This window comes from Sus scrofa, chromosome 10, assembly GCF_054392235.1.
Source record: "Sus scrofa isolate SSC_HxYL_T2T_F1_AM1 chromosome 10, Sscrofa_HxYL_maternal_Yorkshire_Landrace_v2.0, whole genome shotgun sequence".
Taxonomy (NCBI): Eukaryota; Metazoa; Chordata; class Mammalia; order Artiodactyla; family Suidae; genus Sus; species Sus scrofa.
In genome coordinates this window covers 17,841,564-17,856,886 of record NC_139392.1, presented here as the reverse complement: position 1 = coordinate 17,856,886, position 15,323 = coordinate 17,841,564, and the positions used below count along the sequence as shown (strand labels likewise).

Here is a 15,323-nt window from a genome sequence, read left to right as displayed (position 1 = left end):
ACCCGACTCAGAAAAACCGTCAGAGAATTAGGCCGATCTATTCACAGCCTGGCTAAGCTTGTTCTAGCTTTTCTAGGCTGCAGGCCTTTTCTCGGGGGCTGGTGCTGTTTGGTGCTGCTCTGTGGAAGTGTAGCCCCTCCAAAGGGCAAGCAGGCCTGTGCAGGGACAGCCCCTGTGGTGGTAGGCTTCAGGCAATTGTTGAGGCCAGCCCTCCTGGATGGCAGGCAGCCCCAGGTCCCTGAGAGCGTAGGGTGTGGCGGGGGTGGGGGGAGGGGATGCACTGGGAAGCACAGTTTTCAGCTAGCTAGCGGGCCTGTAAGCTTGCTGTGGCGTGGGGGGTATTCTATGGAGACCCACCCCTTCTTCTCTCCCCTCCCCAGCACGGGCGCAGACCAGGCTCTTCTCCCAGGTTCCCTCTGATGTGGCTTTCCCCTTCCCCACCCCTGGAGTATTGCTCCCTTCCTCTGCGACAGCTTTGTTTTCTAGTCTCCCAGGCAGTCTCTGCCCCGTCAACTGGTTTCTAGACCTCCCAAGCAGTTTCCGCTCTGCCCCGCCCCTCTAGCCCGGGGACTAATCTCTGGAGCCGAGGTCTCGGTGCCCAGCCCCCACCCAGGCGGCGCCCCCCGGCCCTTTCTCAGGGATTAACCTTCGGAGGCGAGGTCTCGGAGCCCAGCCCCCACCCAGGCGTCTCAACTTTTGGTGACTGTGCCCATAGTTCAGATGGTCCGTTGGGTTCTAGATCGGCTTTTCCGTACTCCAACTTACTGCTACACTCTTCTCTGCATCTGGAGATTCCTCCGGTTCGTTTGATCTTTGCCCTGGTAGGTGACTTTCCAGGGTGCGGGATCCCTTTCTCCTCCGCAGTTCCCTTTCTGGAGCCCCCGTCCCGCTCGGATTCACCTTCTCTCACTCTCCTCTTTTCTCCTGTTCTGCCCAATAATGTCACGAATTTCTTGCCGTTATTGGAGTTTAGGTTCCTCTGCCAGCGATTGGTTGCTGTTCTGTGCGAGTCATTTATTCTGCAGATGTGCTTTTTTTGTTGTGTTTGTGGGAGAGAGCGAGCGTGTCTTCCTACTCCTCCGCCATCTTGTCCTCTCTTACATCTCATATTGTTATTAGATCTCTTTATATATGTGTGTTTCTCTCCCCCACCCCCATCAAACTATAAGCTCCAGGAATGATATTTTCTTTTATAAATATTTATGTCTTAGGACCTAACATAGGGTCTGACCTTTGGTTGGTACTTAATAAAAATTTGTTCACTATGGCTTTGTTACTTTGTTTCTAAATTTAGTGAGTGTGGAGTTCCCTGGTGGCTGACCAGGTTAAGGATCTGGCATCGTCACTACTGTGACTGGTTGCTGCTATGGCACAGGTCCAATCTCTGGTCCCAAAACTTCCACATGCTGCGGGCATGGCCAAAAAAAATAAAATAACATAAAACAAATTTAGTGATTGTGACAGATGCTTGGATAAATCTTTACAATTTAGTTTTGAATCAAATTTTTACCCTTCTAAGTTGAGCAATTTTATGTCTATGGCCTAGGCACATCTTGCCATTGCTTAGTATTTTTGTCTTTTCAGCTCAAACAGATATCTAAAACCAGAGTACCATATTCTACTCTAAGATAAAAACTACCTATATAGCTTTTCCTCTGATAGCCTGTTTTAATGATATTCTTTAAGTCATGAACTAAGACTCATCTTTATATCAGCTCTATTCCTCACTCCCTCTGTCCTCCTAACTTCACACCAGCAAAACTGTATTTCTTCAAAGAATTATTGTTTGCTGCATGCTTAAATAAAGAATGACAGGATATTCTGGCAGATAGAATATTTTTTTTAATCTATTGAAAATGTTATAATAATGGGTTCTGTTATGTTCAAGGAGGAAATGACATATGTATTTAATAAACCCTTTGCTTTCTTTTCCTCAGATGGATGCCTCATCATTTACGTTGACATTTTTTGGTCAAGGATACAGCCAAGGTCTTAGTCCTGATAAGAGCAAGCCAAATATCAGAATTTGTACTCAGGTGAAAGGACCAGGTATTTCACGTGGACTTAGGATGATCGGGAGTTTTACATTGTATTAAGCTTTGAAGTGGTGTGCCATTACAGTATATTAAAAAAAAATTTTTTTTTGGTTTTTTTTAAAGGCCGTACCTGTGGCATGTGGAGGTTCCCAGGATAGGGGTTGAATCAGACCTGTAGCCGCTGGCCTACACCACAGCCACAGCAGTGCGGGATCCTAGCCATGGCTGCGACCTACACCACAGCTCATGGCAATGAGGAATCCTTAACCCACTGAACAAGGCCAGGGATCAAACCTGTGTTCCCACAAATACTAGTCAGATTCGTCCACTGAGCCATAATGGGAACTCCCAATATATTCTTTTTAAAGCTTGTTTGTTTTAGAAATAAATTTGCCTTTATTTAAAATAAAAACAAATTATTTACATAGTGGAGTTCCCATTGTGGCTCACCAGTTAACGAACCTGACTAGCATCCATGAAGACTCAGGTTTAATCCCTGGCCTCGCTGACAGGGTTAAGGATCCGGCGTTGCCACGAGCTGTGGTATAGGTTGCAGACTTGGCCCGGATCCCATGTTTCTGTGACCGTGGCATAGGCCAGTGGCTACAGCTCCAATTGGACCACCCCTAACCTGGGAACTTCCATATGCCACAGCCTTAAAAGAAAAAAAGACAAAAATAAATAAAACAAAATAAAAAGGCAAGTGCACTTCTAAAAAAATTATTTAGTAATGATAAATACTTCTGTCAAAAGGATTGGAGTTCGAGTCATGGTGCAGTGGTTAACAAATCCAACTAGGAACCATGAGGTTTCAGGTTCGATCCCTGGCCTCGTTTAGTGGGTTAAGGATCCAGCGTTGCCGTGAGCTGTGGTGTAGTTTGCAGACGCGGCTTGGATCCTGCATTGCTGTGGCTGTGGCTGTGGCGTAGGCCGGCGGCTATAGCTCTGATTAGACCCCTAGCCTGGGAACCTCCATGTGCCGAGGTTGCGGCCCTAGAAAAGCAAAAAGACAAAAAAGAAGGATTGAAAATACTGGTATCTTTCAATTTTATTATGGTGTCTCTCTGGATTTTTTTCTTCAGTATGACTCAGTAATTCTGAATGGGGTTCTTTTAATATTAAGAAGACAGGGGGCTGATTGATATTTGCCTGTTTTATTCTCATACTCCAGGGACACTTTAAAGCAGTATGATTATAACATAATCAAACCTGTGATCCAGGGTTTCATTCAAGTCTGTCATTATCCTGATATTGTTTATAAAGTGTGTGCACACGTACATTTTTCTGGGAAGGGTAAGTTTTCATAGGTTGTTTAAAAGACCTGTCACATTCAATAACTTAGGCTGTAAATTTTAGAGAACTATGCAGAGACAGTCCCCCTTGTGAATTATGGTAAAATTGTAAGTTTAATTACCATCATTCCTCATAAATTATAGGGGAGTTTTGTGCAGTTTTAATCAAGATGCAAAGATATTTTTGCATCTTGCCTCTTTTTCAGATTTCTACCTGGGTTTTTTTTTGTTTGTTTGTTTGTTTTTTTGTCTTTTGTCTTTTTGTTGTTGTTGTTGCTATTTCTTGGGCCGCTCCCACGGCATATGGAGGTTCCCAGGCTAGGGGTTGAATCGGAGCTGTAGCCACCGGCCTACGCCAGAGCCACAGCAACTCGGGATCCGAGCCGCGTCTGCAGCCTACACCACAGCTCACGGCAACCCACTGAGCAAGGGGCAGGGACCGAACCCGCAACCTCATGGTTCCTAGTCGGATTCGTTAACCACTGCGCCACGACGGGAACTCCTCTACCTGGGTTTTAAAGCAAGCAGTGTTCTCATTTGACATGAATATAAACATAATGTCCTACTTGTTTATAGATTGCTTTTAAAGTTACTTCTTAAAGTTAGAATTCTTTGAGGGGTTTGTCTTTCTTTGAGAAATTGAGTCTTTTTTTTTTAAAGTGAAGTTTAGTGTATTTGATTGATAAAGATCAGTTTAGGGTATGAATAGAGAAACAGGAAACCTAGGATTGGTAAAAATGTGGACTTGAGCTTGCTGTGGGCATGTGGTTCTGGCTCAGCCACTGCCTAACTTTATAACTTTTTGTTTGTTTGTTTTTTAGGGCCACAACCCCAGCATATGGAGGTTCCCAGGCTAGGAATCCAATCAGAACCATAGCTGCTGGCCTACACCACAGCTCACAGCAACGCCAGATCTTTAACCCACTGAGCAAGGCCAGGGATTGAACCCGCATCCTCATGGTTCCCAGTCAGATTCATTTCTGCTGCGTCATGACAGGAACTTCTAACTTTGTAACTTTTGTTTAAACTTCTCTATGCCTCAGTTTCCTCATCTGTAAAAAGGATATAAAATAGTCTCATATAATAAATAATCTCATACAATTGTTAGGAAAATTAATGAATTTAATAGATTTAAAGTACTTAAGACAGTTAAGTACTTACACTTAATAAGTACTAAGTTAATTGTTATTTTTGTTATTACATGAATTCTGTACACCTGTACTTTGGTATGAAATGTACCATTTGATTTGTGGATATTGTTGAATGCATATTTTATGAATTCTTTTTCTTTGATCACCTGTTTTCTGCAGAAGCTGGCTATGTGGCTACCCCCATAGCCATGGTCCAGGCAGCCCTGACTCTTCTAAATGATGCCTCTGATCTTCCTAAGGCGTAAGTCTGATTTTCTTCAAATTTGAAGACAACTTTTTCATTTAAGTTCTATTTTAACATATTTTGATTCAGTTTTCAGTCATTGGGTTTGTACATAAGCATTTCCAAAACCTTTGATCCAAAGAGAGAGGTAAACTTGCAGTTGTAGAAGGATAGTTCCTTATTGGCCTCTAGGAACGTGCAGAGGTAAAGGAGAGGAGACAGAAATTTGAGAGCCATGTAAGTGGCTTCAGTTCCTCCTAAAAAGAACTCCGATCCAAAGTCAGCTACTCAAAAAAGGTCCCTGTAGGTAAGTGTTATTGGCAGGAGCCTCTTATCAGCTGGCACAGGGAAACATGACACCAAGCACAGATTGATGCACAGCAACCTGGCTAGATGTTTATCAGGTGGACTGTCTTACCCGAGCATTTCCCTCTTACCCTAAAAGTAGGCCAACTGTACAAATGAGCATAGGCCCGCAGGCTTAGAATCAAGTAAATTTAGGTATGACCTGAAATAAAATAAGAAATTAACATAAAAATTATACAAAGTGAAATCTAATTGAGTTCTCTGCAAATATTTGTAAACCCTTTGAAAATATTTAACATTTTCTCAATGTTAGCCATTACATTTAAAGAAACTTCTTTTTCATCCCAGTTGTCTTATTTATGCTTCATTAATAATTGACTATCAGATTTTATTTTGCCCATGTGTTTATTTAATTCACCTGAGTCTGAGGGCTGAGTTTATCAACAGTAGCTCTTCCTCAGGTTGATGATCCTCCGTGTGCCCCCTGCAGCACACCAGTATCATGGAATCGGTTTCATTGGTCACTGAACAATTTCAATGGGTTTGCTGGGTGCTAGTTTCCTCTTAAGTAATAGCTACTTGCCCATTTGGCTGATTTTAGGAATGGAATCAAAACTGGTCCCTGATGGAGTTAAGAATCAGATTTTTGTGAGCTCTGCATTGATTCAATAGCTAGTTCTCCAGCAAACCACGCTAGTAGAGGAAGGGGCTGGAACTAGGTTTTGTGCGCTCTTTTATGTTGCTGTTGTCTTACAGAGGTGGAGTCTTCACTCCTGGAGCAGCCTTCTGCAGAACAAAGTTGATCGAAAGACTCAACCAACGTGGTATTGAATTTAGTGTCATTAGCAGCTCTGAAGTCTAAACAGTTGAATAATTAACCAAAGTCATAAAGTGCGTGAATTAACAGCTTTTTAATTTGGTATTTGAAATTCTTTAAGCCTATCTGACTACATGTGGAAAAGACTGTCAATCTAAAATATGTGTACCATAAAAGCAGGAAATCATACTAACTTACCCTAAATTTCAAATCTTAGCTGATTTGTGATTTTAGTGCTTATGAGAGGAAACTAGTATTTGGCTGACTTTTTCATTGAAGAATTCATGGTCAGTTTTTATAAGGAAGCTGGTAGATCCGAGGGTGGGATGAGTAGCTGTGTGTTGCTGGCATATCCCTTGATGAAACACCCAGGCTGGTGGTCATATCAGACAGTAACTACTATTTTTCTTGCTATGATACTGAATGGATCTCACTTTCCCATGAGTTTGACTGCAAAGTGTAGGCCTTTGCTATTTTAGCTTAGTTTTTCACCCATCTACGCAGACTGATTTTGGACTCTTACCTAAGTTGAATAATAAAGGATTATCAATTAAACAGTGGTTTTGTGTTTGGACGTGCCTGTGTATTTGAGCAGTGGTAGAAATGTGTTTCCTAAGTGGTCTATGTACTGCTAATAATGGGCTTGTCATACATCATTTTCCCTGGTTCTGTACCTGTGTTGAGTTTTAAGGATATAGCTGGTAAGTTTCTATTGATTTTCTTTTCTTTCTTTTTTTTTTTTTGGTCTTTTTAGGGCTGCACCCGAGGCATGTGGAGGTTCCAGGGCTAGGGGTCAAATCAGAGCTGCAGCTGCTGACCTACACCACAGCCATAGCAACACCAGATCCAAGCTGCATCTGTGACCTACACCACAGCTCACGGCAACACCAGATCCTCAACCCACTGAGCGAGGCCAGGGATCTAACCCACAACCTCATGATTCCTAGTCGGATTCGTTTCTGCTGCTCCAAGACGGGAACTCCTATTGATTTTCATTGCCAGAGCAAAACTTTTCTCTGATTAATTTTTTATATTTTAACCAGGTTTTCCACGGAAGTCTTAAAATAAGGCAAAGGACTTTTCCTTTTCTAATAAGCATATAAGAAACACATGTAAGTGTTCTGTTGCTTTCATTATGTGAAGAGGACAGCCATTGTCTTTGTGGAATTTCTACTCTACCGTGAGAGGCATAACATTGGTAAGAATCTTAGGTGTATTGGGAGGCCCTTTGGTGCTTCCTGTACAGAAGGCCCTTTACCTTGCTTCAAGGCCCTTTACCTTGAAGAGGGAGATTCTTGGTGGTGGAACTGTTCCCCCTGACCTGGCTTCCTCTGCCTAGGGCAGTCGGAATCTGGTCTCAGCTGCGCCCTCATTTGTGCAACCTTAGAAAAGGTTTTATCATCCCTACAATTAGGAAAATGGACAGGAGCAACAGATCTCATGACTAGCGTGCATATCAGAGTCAAAAACAGCATAGGTTCCCCAGCAGTTTGCATTCCAGAGGCGCGGAGGTTGGGCCCAGGAATCTGTGGTTTAGGTGTGCATTTGGGGGCTGCTGAGGGAGACTCCATGTGTGTCTTCGCACTGTGCATTGAGCTCTGGTGTTGACACGGATATAGGACCGCCTCTGTGACCCTTGGTGCAGCTTGAGATTTAAGTGTGTCTCATCCTGATTTTCTTTTTAACCCTCCAAGCCTCTGCCTGCTCATTTGGAGAAAGTATATTACTCGCTTGAGGCAAGAAATACACTTTCTGCAAGTTGTCCAAGAACTTTAAGGCTCAGTCCAGGAAGTAGAAGCCACCCCTGCTTTCTGTGAGCTCATTGCTGTTCTGCCTCATCGACAGATGCTTTCTTGGATTCCCTGATGCTCTGCTGACCCTTGTCCTTGCCATCACCACCATGGAGGTCCGCACTTGGGCTCCAGGGTTACAGGTTATTTTTTAGTTTATGCACATACATTCAGTCAGGGCCTGGGCTGCAGGCAAAACCCCAGCCCCTCCCATAGGCCCTTGGGCCTTGGTTAGTAAGGTGAGGTCACCAGCCCAGATGCCTCTGCCTCCCCAGGGAGACTCCTTATGTAGCCTTTGATAGCCATCTTGATTGCACAAAGAACTGATTGAAGAGTCCTAGTTAAGGACCCAGAGGCACTTAGCTTAGTGCCTGGCTCACAGTAAGCACTCGATGAAACTCTGTTATTGCTGCTATTGTTGCTGTTAGTCTCTGTGAGGCCACAAAATTTTCTTTTGAAGCCTTTCCCCAGAACACTCAGTGCCTCTAAGTCCTTCACTAGGACTCATCAATCAGTTCTTTGTGCAGTCAAGATCGCTCTGAGGTTAACTAATTCCTGGCAGATCTCATAATAAATCTTTATCCAGGCCTTTTGCATGGAACCAGATAACCAAACAAATTGATGTAGAATATGAGATTTGTTCAGAGGAAGAGTACAAAATTAGGGGCATGAAATAACTCGAATAGGTCTGGCAGCAAATTTATTAAAAGAACTTTTATTTGACATTTCAAACTGTTCATCTTGAAAATAGTAATGGCAAATGCTTATCAGTTACTTCTGTGTGCCAGGCACATTCTAAGTGCTTTATATTCTTTTATATTCATTAACCATCTGCAGTAGGTAGTTACCATTCCCACGTAACAGATGAGGAAAGAGGCTTAGAGAGGGGAAGTTGCTTGCCCCAAACCACACAGTTGATTAGTGATGGATTCAACCTCAGGCAGTAGATCCCAGAGCTCAGAGTGCTAACCATTCACCTCTCTCATTTCCCACATCACCTTCATCCTGGATGGGGATTCCTTTTTACATGATTTTTAATAAAACTAAAGCAGAAGGGTTTTGCTTTAAAATGGTGTCATAGGTTGAGTGAGTAGGAAATGGGCTATGTTGAGTCCATAATTCAAGTCTGATAGCCAGTTAATGAACCTCGTTAGCTGCCACAAATAATGCTTCACAACTCAAGGCTCAAATGTTTTCAGTTAGTGTATCCTCATCATTCCACATGCAGTAAACATTCTCTCTTCTTTTTCACTATAAGAGCAACATCGTTTTTCAGTTTCCATAAGCTGGATTCAAGCAGGTCCCCAAAGTCCTTTAACATGTGTGACTGTTGGTGTACAAATGGTCGAAGCATTTGATCGTCTTCCTAAAATTAAATGAAAGAAAAAAATGAGTGTATCAAACCCAAGTTCTTATGCTGGGCAAATGCACAGTGAGGACAAACAAACCAAAACATCAGAGTTTGGAGTGGAGAAAATTTCATTAGTCGAGGAGACCTGGCCTTGTCTCCATCATGCTGGCTGGCCAGGGCACAAGGTTTTTAAAAGCAAAAAAGTAAGGAGTGGGGGTATCTTTGTAATTTCAGCTTTACTACATGACCTTGGTCACAGACTTCATGGTACCATCTTGTGACTGGACGTGTCACGGTGATTGTGATTGATCGCTGTGTTCCTGCAAAGCAAAGTGGTAAATCATGGCCTTGTGATCCTTTCACTTCTTTTCAGAAGAGAGCAAAAGCAATGGTCGAGGCATTTTATTATTCACTTAGAGCTTTCATGAGTGTTCAAGAGTTTTAGTTTTGGTTTTTTTGTTGTGTTTTTTTTTTTTAGGGCCACACCCATGGCATATGATAGTTTCCAGGCTGGGGTCAAATCGGAGCTGCAGCTGCCGGCCTACACCACAGCCACAGCAACACTGGATACTTAACCCACTGAGTGAGGCCAGGGATCGAACCCACATCCTCATGGATACTGGTCAGGTCTTTAACCCGCTGGGCCACAAGGGGAACTCCCAGGAGTTTTAGTTCTTAACCCTCCCAGCATCATCAATTTCACGTCGGCTTGGGGCCAGCTGATGGAAGCCACAGGACATGACCTCTCCAGTTTGGGGTCTTAAATCAAGGCCTTATTTTAAGATAACAATCATGGAAAGGATTATGTTGGGTTTGCTTTTCCTTTGTTTCTGCGTTCCCTCCCTTTTGTAGCTGGTAACTGCTTGAATCTGCCCTTTGGAACTTAGAAAGGTCTAGAGGACTAAAGCCTTTTTCTACAAAAAGACATGGGGGACACAGCAGGGCTTTTGTACCTGGGAGGACCGCACAGGGTCCTGCTCTGTTCAGTGATGTGAGGCAGTGAAAGTATTGTGTGTGGACGTGATTGGGGTGTCCCGGGAGTTCTCCCTTTGGGCTAGAAAGCTGCATTCGAAAGCTGCTACCAGAGGCATGTCACCTAGTCACCTAGGAGCATGTTTGGTTTGGGGAAGGCCGATTGAATGGCCCTTTTCTTACTGCCAACAGGGAAAATTAGGGGGATATCCAAATAGTTGAGATTGGTATGTATTTTTTTAATACTATAGAAGTTCTGAGGTTTGCAAAGGATTGTCTGGGGTGGGAATTCTCCTATTGATAGGGTTTCATATTCGTTTCCTTTCCCCTGATCCTTAATGAAACACCTGCTCAGATGCTTTGGTCATTTTTTTCTAAAGTGTTTTCCAATGCATTGTCTATTTTAAAAGATGTAGGTTGTTGGGGTTCCCATCGTGGTGCAGCAGAAGCGGATCGGACTAGGAGCCATGAGGTTGTGGGTTCGATCCCTGGCCTCACTCAGTGGGTTGAGGATCTGGTGTTGCCGTGAGCTGTGGTGTAGGTCACAGACGCGGCTTGAATCTGGTGTTGCTGTGGCTTTGGCATAGGCCAGCAGCAATAGCTCTGATTGGACCTTTAGCCTGGGAACCTCCATATGCTGCTAAGCGCGGCCCTAAAAGGACAAAAAGACCAAAAAAAAAGTACGTAGTTGTTTATATATTCTGGATACTAATCTTGGTGATAAATAATACAAATAGATTCTCTCAGGTTGTGGCTTATTTTTAACTTTATTTTTAGTGTCTTTCATCTTGCTAGTTTTCCCTATTTTTTTTATTGTGAGCTATATATACAAAAGAGTACCCAGAATGTATGCATAGATACAGTTGGAATACACCTGCTCAGGAAAAAACTGCCTCCTCCTGGCCAAGAAGCAGGGAAGTGTGTGATCATCATTTTTGTGCCACCTAGAATGCAGTCCTGACAGTATATTTTGCCTGTCTTTTGGCTGTTTGTGCCATAATTTGCTTGTCTTCTGTGGATATATGTTAGGATGTTTCTAGTTTGGGCTATTATGGAAGATAGTATTAAAAAAACAGCCAATGCAGAATTCCCGTCATGGCTCAGCAGTTAGTGAACCGGACTAGCATCCGTGAGGATGAGGATTCGATCCCTGGCCTTGCTCAGTGGGTTGAGGATCCGGCATTACTGTGAGCTGTGGTGTAGGTTGAAGACATGGCTCAGATCTGGTGTTGCTGGTGCTGTGGTGTAGGCTGGCAGTTGCATCTCCAATTGGACCCCTAGCCTGGGAACCTCCATATGCTGTGGGTGTAGCCCTATAAGACAAAAAAAGACCAAAAAAAAAAAAAAAAACAAAAAACCCAAAACAGCCAGTGCGTACATATGCATGGGTTTCTGCAGAGTTTTTCAGCCAATCCATCATCTGAACCACAAAACAGAAAATGACTTGGAAGACTATTTTCCCAGTTCTGTCAAGAATGGTGTATAACTAGTACCATTCCAAATAGGAGAGCAATTAAGTCAGTACATACATAGCCTGGATGAGGTGGTTCTCAAACTTGAGTTTAAGGCCGAATCCTCTGGAGGGCTTGTTAAAGCGTGTATAACTGGGCCTCAAGCCCAGAGGTTCTGACCCTGGAAATTGCATTCTGACAAGATCTCAGGTGAAGCTGAGAAGCCAGTGGGGGAACCCCACTTTGAGAACCTCATCCTCAGGGCTCAGGTCTCTGCAGAACCAGTTTACTCTGGAGGAGTTGAATTGCAAGTGTATATTATTAGGGAAGATGCATCTTTGACTTTTATTAGAGAAATGGCAAACAGTATTTAAGTGGTTGTACCAGTCTACTCCTTCCAGCATGGCATGAAAGTTTCTCTTGCTTCGTATATTTACCAAAACTTGATATTTTCAGACTGGAATTGTTGCTAGTATAGTTACTTGCCAGTCTGATAATCTAGTATATCACTGTGGTTTCAATTAGTGTTCCTTAGATTATTTAATGAGGTTAAGCACTTTTTCACGTATTTATTGGCCTTTTTGATTTCCTCTTTTGTGAAGTTTCTGTTCAAGTCTTCCGACCATTTTTTTTCTATTGGGTCAAAATCTACTTCTGTTTTTCTTTTTGGTTTGTAGTACTTTATTTTGGATATTAGCTCATTATATGTTAAATGTATTACAAATGACTTTTCCTATTACTTTTGATTTATTTTGGTTTATGAACCAAACTTATTTTAATGTAGGTGAATCTAGTGATCTTTTTCTTTAAATCTAGGTATTTTTTGTGTTGTGTTTAAATCCTTTTCTACTGTAAGATCATAAAGACATCTCCCAAAGTGTCTTCTGTAAGCATTAGGGGTTTACCTTTCACATCGAGGTCCTTAATTCTCACCTAAACTTGATTTCTGGGTATAGTTTTAGATAAGGCTCCAGTTTCATTTATCTTCATATGTACTTGTAATTCTCCAGCACTATTTGTTGAAAAATCCATCCTTGCCACATTCATCTTTGGTTTCACCTCAGTCATATATCATCTCAAGCTCTGAGTGAACGTATTTCTGGGGCTTCTCTTCTTTCCTTTGGATATCTTATTTACATTTGGGCCAATATCTTATCATCTGGTACAATACTATTAAAATAAGTCTTGATATCAGGTACTGCACGTCTTCCTACCTTGTTTTGGGGTCTTGATTGGCTTAGCTAATCTTTTGCTTTTGGAATTCCATCTTAATTATAGGATTGTCTTGTCAGATGCCATTACATTTTATTGGCATTATATTGACTCTCAGGAGATTTGATAGAGTTACAGAAGCAAATCTTCCAAACCATGGAGCCATGGCATGTTTCTCCATTTATTTAGATCATTTTTAACATCTCTCAAGTTTTAAAATATTCTCCATAGAATTTATGTTATTCTTTTATGTTAGCTATAGGGCTACTTATAGTAGTAGTTCTTACATCTGATGCAGTTATAAATGCTATCTTCCATTTAATTTTTTTGTCTTGTTTCTTTTATATTCAAATACAATTTATTTATTTTTAGACGTGATGACTTTTCTTGAGTGTGGTGATTTCCCAGTGTATATATGTGTCACACATATCTAATTGACATTTAAAAAAATTTTTATTATGATTGATTTACAAAGTTCTGTCAATTTCTGCTATATAGCAAAGTGACCCAATCATACACACACACACACACACACACACACACACACACACACACACACACACATTCTTTTTCTCATATTATCCTCCGTCATGTTCCATCACAAGTGATTAGATACATAGTTCTCGGTCCTATACAGCAGGAGCTGATTGCCCGTCCGCTCCAAATGCAAGAGTTTTCATTCACTAACCCCAGACTCCCAATCCATCCCACACCCTCCTGCTCCCCCCCAGCAAACGTGAGTCTGTCCTACATGTCCATGATCTTTTCTGTTTTGTCAGTTGTGCCATATTTTATTTTATTTTTGTTCGTTGATGTATATTTGAGTCAGTGAAGAATAAATGGATAATACAGTTTGCATGGTGAGATTTGGTCCAGACCTGGACCAAAGGGTAGAACCTATGACTCCATTATGATAGAGGATAAAGTCCAGGGTTTCTGAGGCAGCCCACAAGGTCCCACCTGTCCCATCCCCTGCTTATCTTATTTCTTGGGCTTCCTGGTCCCAGCTCTGAAATACTACTGTTGTATGTCTCTAGCTAGATGCTAGTCCTTGCACTTCTGATGCTCTTCTTGCTCTGACTTCCTGGCAGATAATCTTTCAGCATTAAGCTCAAGAGTCATCTCTTCTAGAAGGTTTTTCTGACTTGCTTAGGAGCAAGAAAAAGAGGTCCATACCAATGAAGTCGCATGTGTCAGCCAGACCCAGACGTGCTGGAAGCCAGACTTGCATTTTGTTTTCTCTTCAGAACTGGTCAGTAAGAAGGCAGCCCTTCATTATAGTGAGTCATCAGCCTTCAATGGGTGTCCAGTTGCCCAAATTCTAATAAACCAATGTTGCTACTGTCCTCTGATTTTATTTTAATATCCATTATGACTAAAGATATAGAGCATCTTTGGATCATTTGAGCCATATTTTAGACTCTACTTATAATGATATCATATGGTCTTTCTCTTTCTGACTGACTTCATTCGGTATGAGAGTCTGTTTCCATCCATGTTGCTGTGAATGGCATTATTTTGTCCTTTTTTATTGCTGAGTAGTATTCCATTGTGTATACATACCACATCTTCCTAATGCATTCATCCATCGATGGGCATTTAGGTTGTTTCCGTGTCTTGGCTATTGTGACTAGTGCTGCAGTGAACATATGGGTGCACGTATCGTTTTCAATGAAAGTTTTGTCTGGATACGTGCCCAAGAGTGGGACTGCTGTATCATGTGGTAGTTCTGTATTTAGTTTTCCGAAGTATTTCCATACTGTTTCCCCATAGTGGTTGTACCAGTTTACATTCCCACCAATGGTGTAATAGAGTTCCCTTTTCTCCACACCCTCTCCAGCACTTGCTGTTTGTAGACTTTTGATGATGGCCATTCTGACTGGTATTAAGGTGGTACCTCACAGTAGTTTTGATTTGCATTTCTCTAATAATTAGTGATGTTGAGCATTTTTTTCATATACCTGCTGAACATCTGTATGTCTTCTTTGGTGTGAAATGTCTATTTAGGTCTTCTGCCCATTTTTCAGTCGGGTTGTTTTTTTGTTGTTGTTGAGTTGTATGAGTTGTTTGTATATTTTAGAGATTAAACCTTTGTCAGTTGAGTCATTTGCAAAAGCTTTCTCCCATTCTGTGGGTTGTCTTTTCATTTTTTTAATGGTTTCTTTTGCTATGCAAAAGCTTTCAAATTTAATTTTTATTTTTAATATTTTTACTAAAGTATAGTCGATCTACAGTGTTGGGCCAATTTCTGCTGTAAAGCAAAGTGACTCAGTGATACATATACATTCTTTCAACTAATTTTTAAATACTGATTTTTGGGAGTTCCCTGGTGGCTCAGCAGGTTGAGGATCTGGCATTGTCACTGCTCAGGCTGCTGCTGAGGAGCAGGTTTGATCCCTGGCCCAGGAACTTCCACATGGCATGAGCATGGCAAACAAAATAAAAAGTGAAGATAGCTGGCATGAGAGATTTACCATTAAGATTGTGTTTAATCTGGGAGTTCCCGTCGTGGCGCAGTGGTTAACGAATCCGACTAGGAACCATGAGGTTGCGGGTTGCCCTTGCTCAGTGGGTTAACGATCCGGCATTGCCGTGAGTTATGGTGTAGGTTGCAGACGCGGCTCAGATCCCGCGTTGCTGTGGCTCTGGCGTAGGCCAGTGACTACAGCTCCAATTCGACCCCTAGCCTGGGAACCTCCATATGCTGCGGTGTGGCCCAAAG

General features: G+C 42.1%; 2 protein-coding genes across 8 annotated transcripts in view; one reads left to right on the top strand and one right to left on the bottom strand.

Moving 5' to 3' along the window:
• The window catches only part of SCCPDH (saccharopine dehydrogenase (putative)), a 58,812-nt gene extending 52,427 nt beyond the window's left edge, over window positions 1–6,385 (top strand). For 2 of the 5 annotated variants that reach the window (XM_084978738.1, NM_001244389.1), the window contains 3 exon segments: window positions 1,938–2,049; window positions 4,639–4,720; window positions 5,765–6,385. In XM_084978738.1, coding sequence (XP_084834864.1) covers window positions 1,938–2,049; window positions 4,639–4,720; window positions 5,765–5,870 — 300 coding nt within the window. In that variant the 3' untranslated portion in view covers window positions 5,871–6,385. 5 annotated transcript variants of the gene reach the window in all.
• Window positions 6,386–8,314: 1,929 nt separating this feature from the next.
• Window positions 8,315–15,323, bottom strand: part of LOC100739202 (kinesin-like protein KIF28P) — a 70,429-nt gene continuing 63,420 nt past the window's right edge. For 2 of the 3 annotated variants that reach the window (XR_014817475.1, XM_084979268.1), the window contains exon 20: window positions 8,315–8,981. Coding sequence is in view for 2 of the 3 variants with exons in the window: in XM_084979268.1 (XP_084835394.1) it covers window positions 8,829–8,981 (153 nt within the window). In the remaining variant the exon portion in view is untranslated. The remainder of the gene's footprint in view (window positions 8,982–15,323) is intronic. The other variant, XM_005667953.3, reaches the window with a different exon arrangement.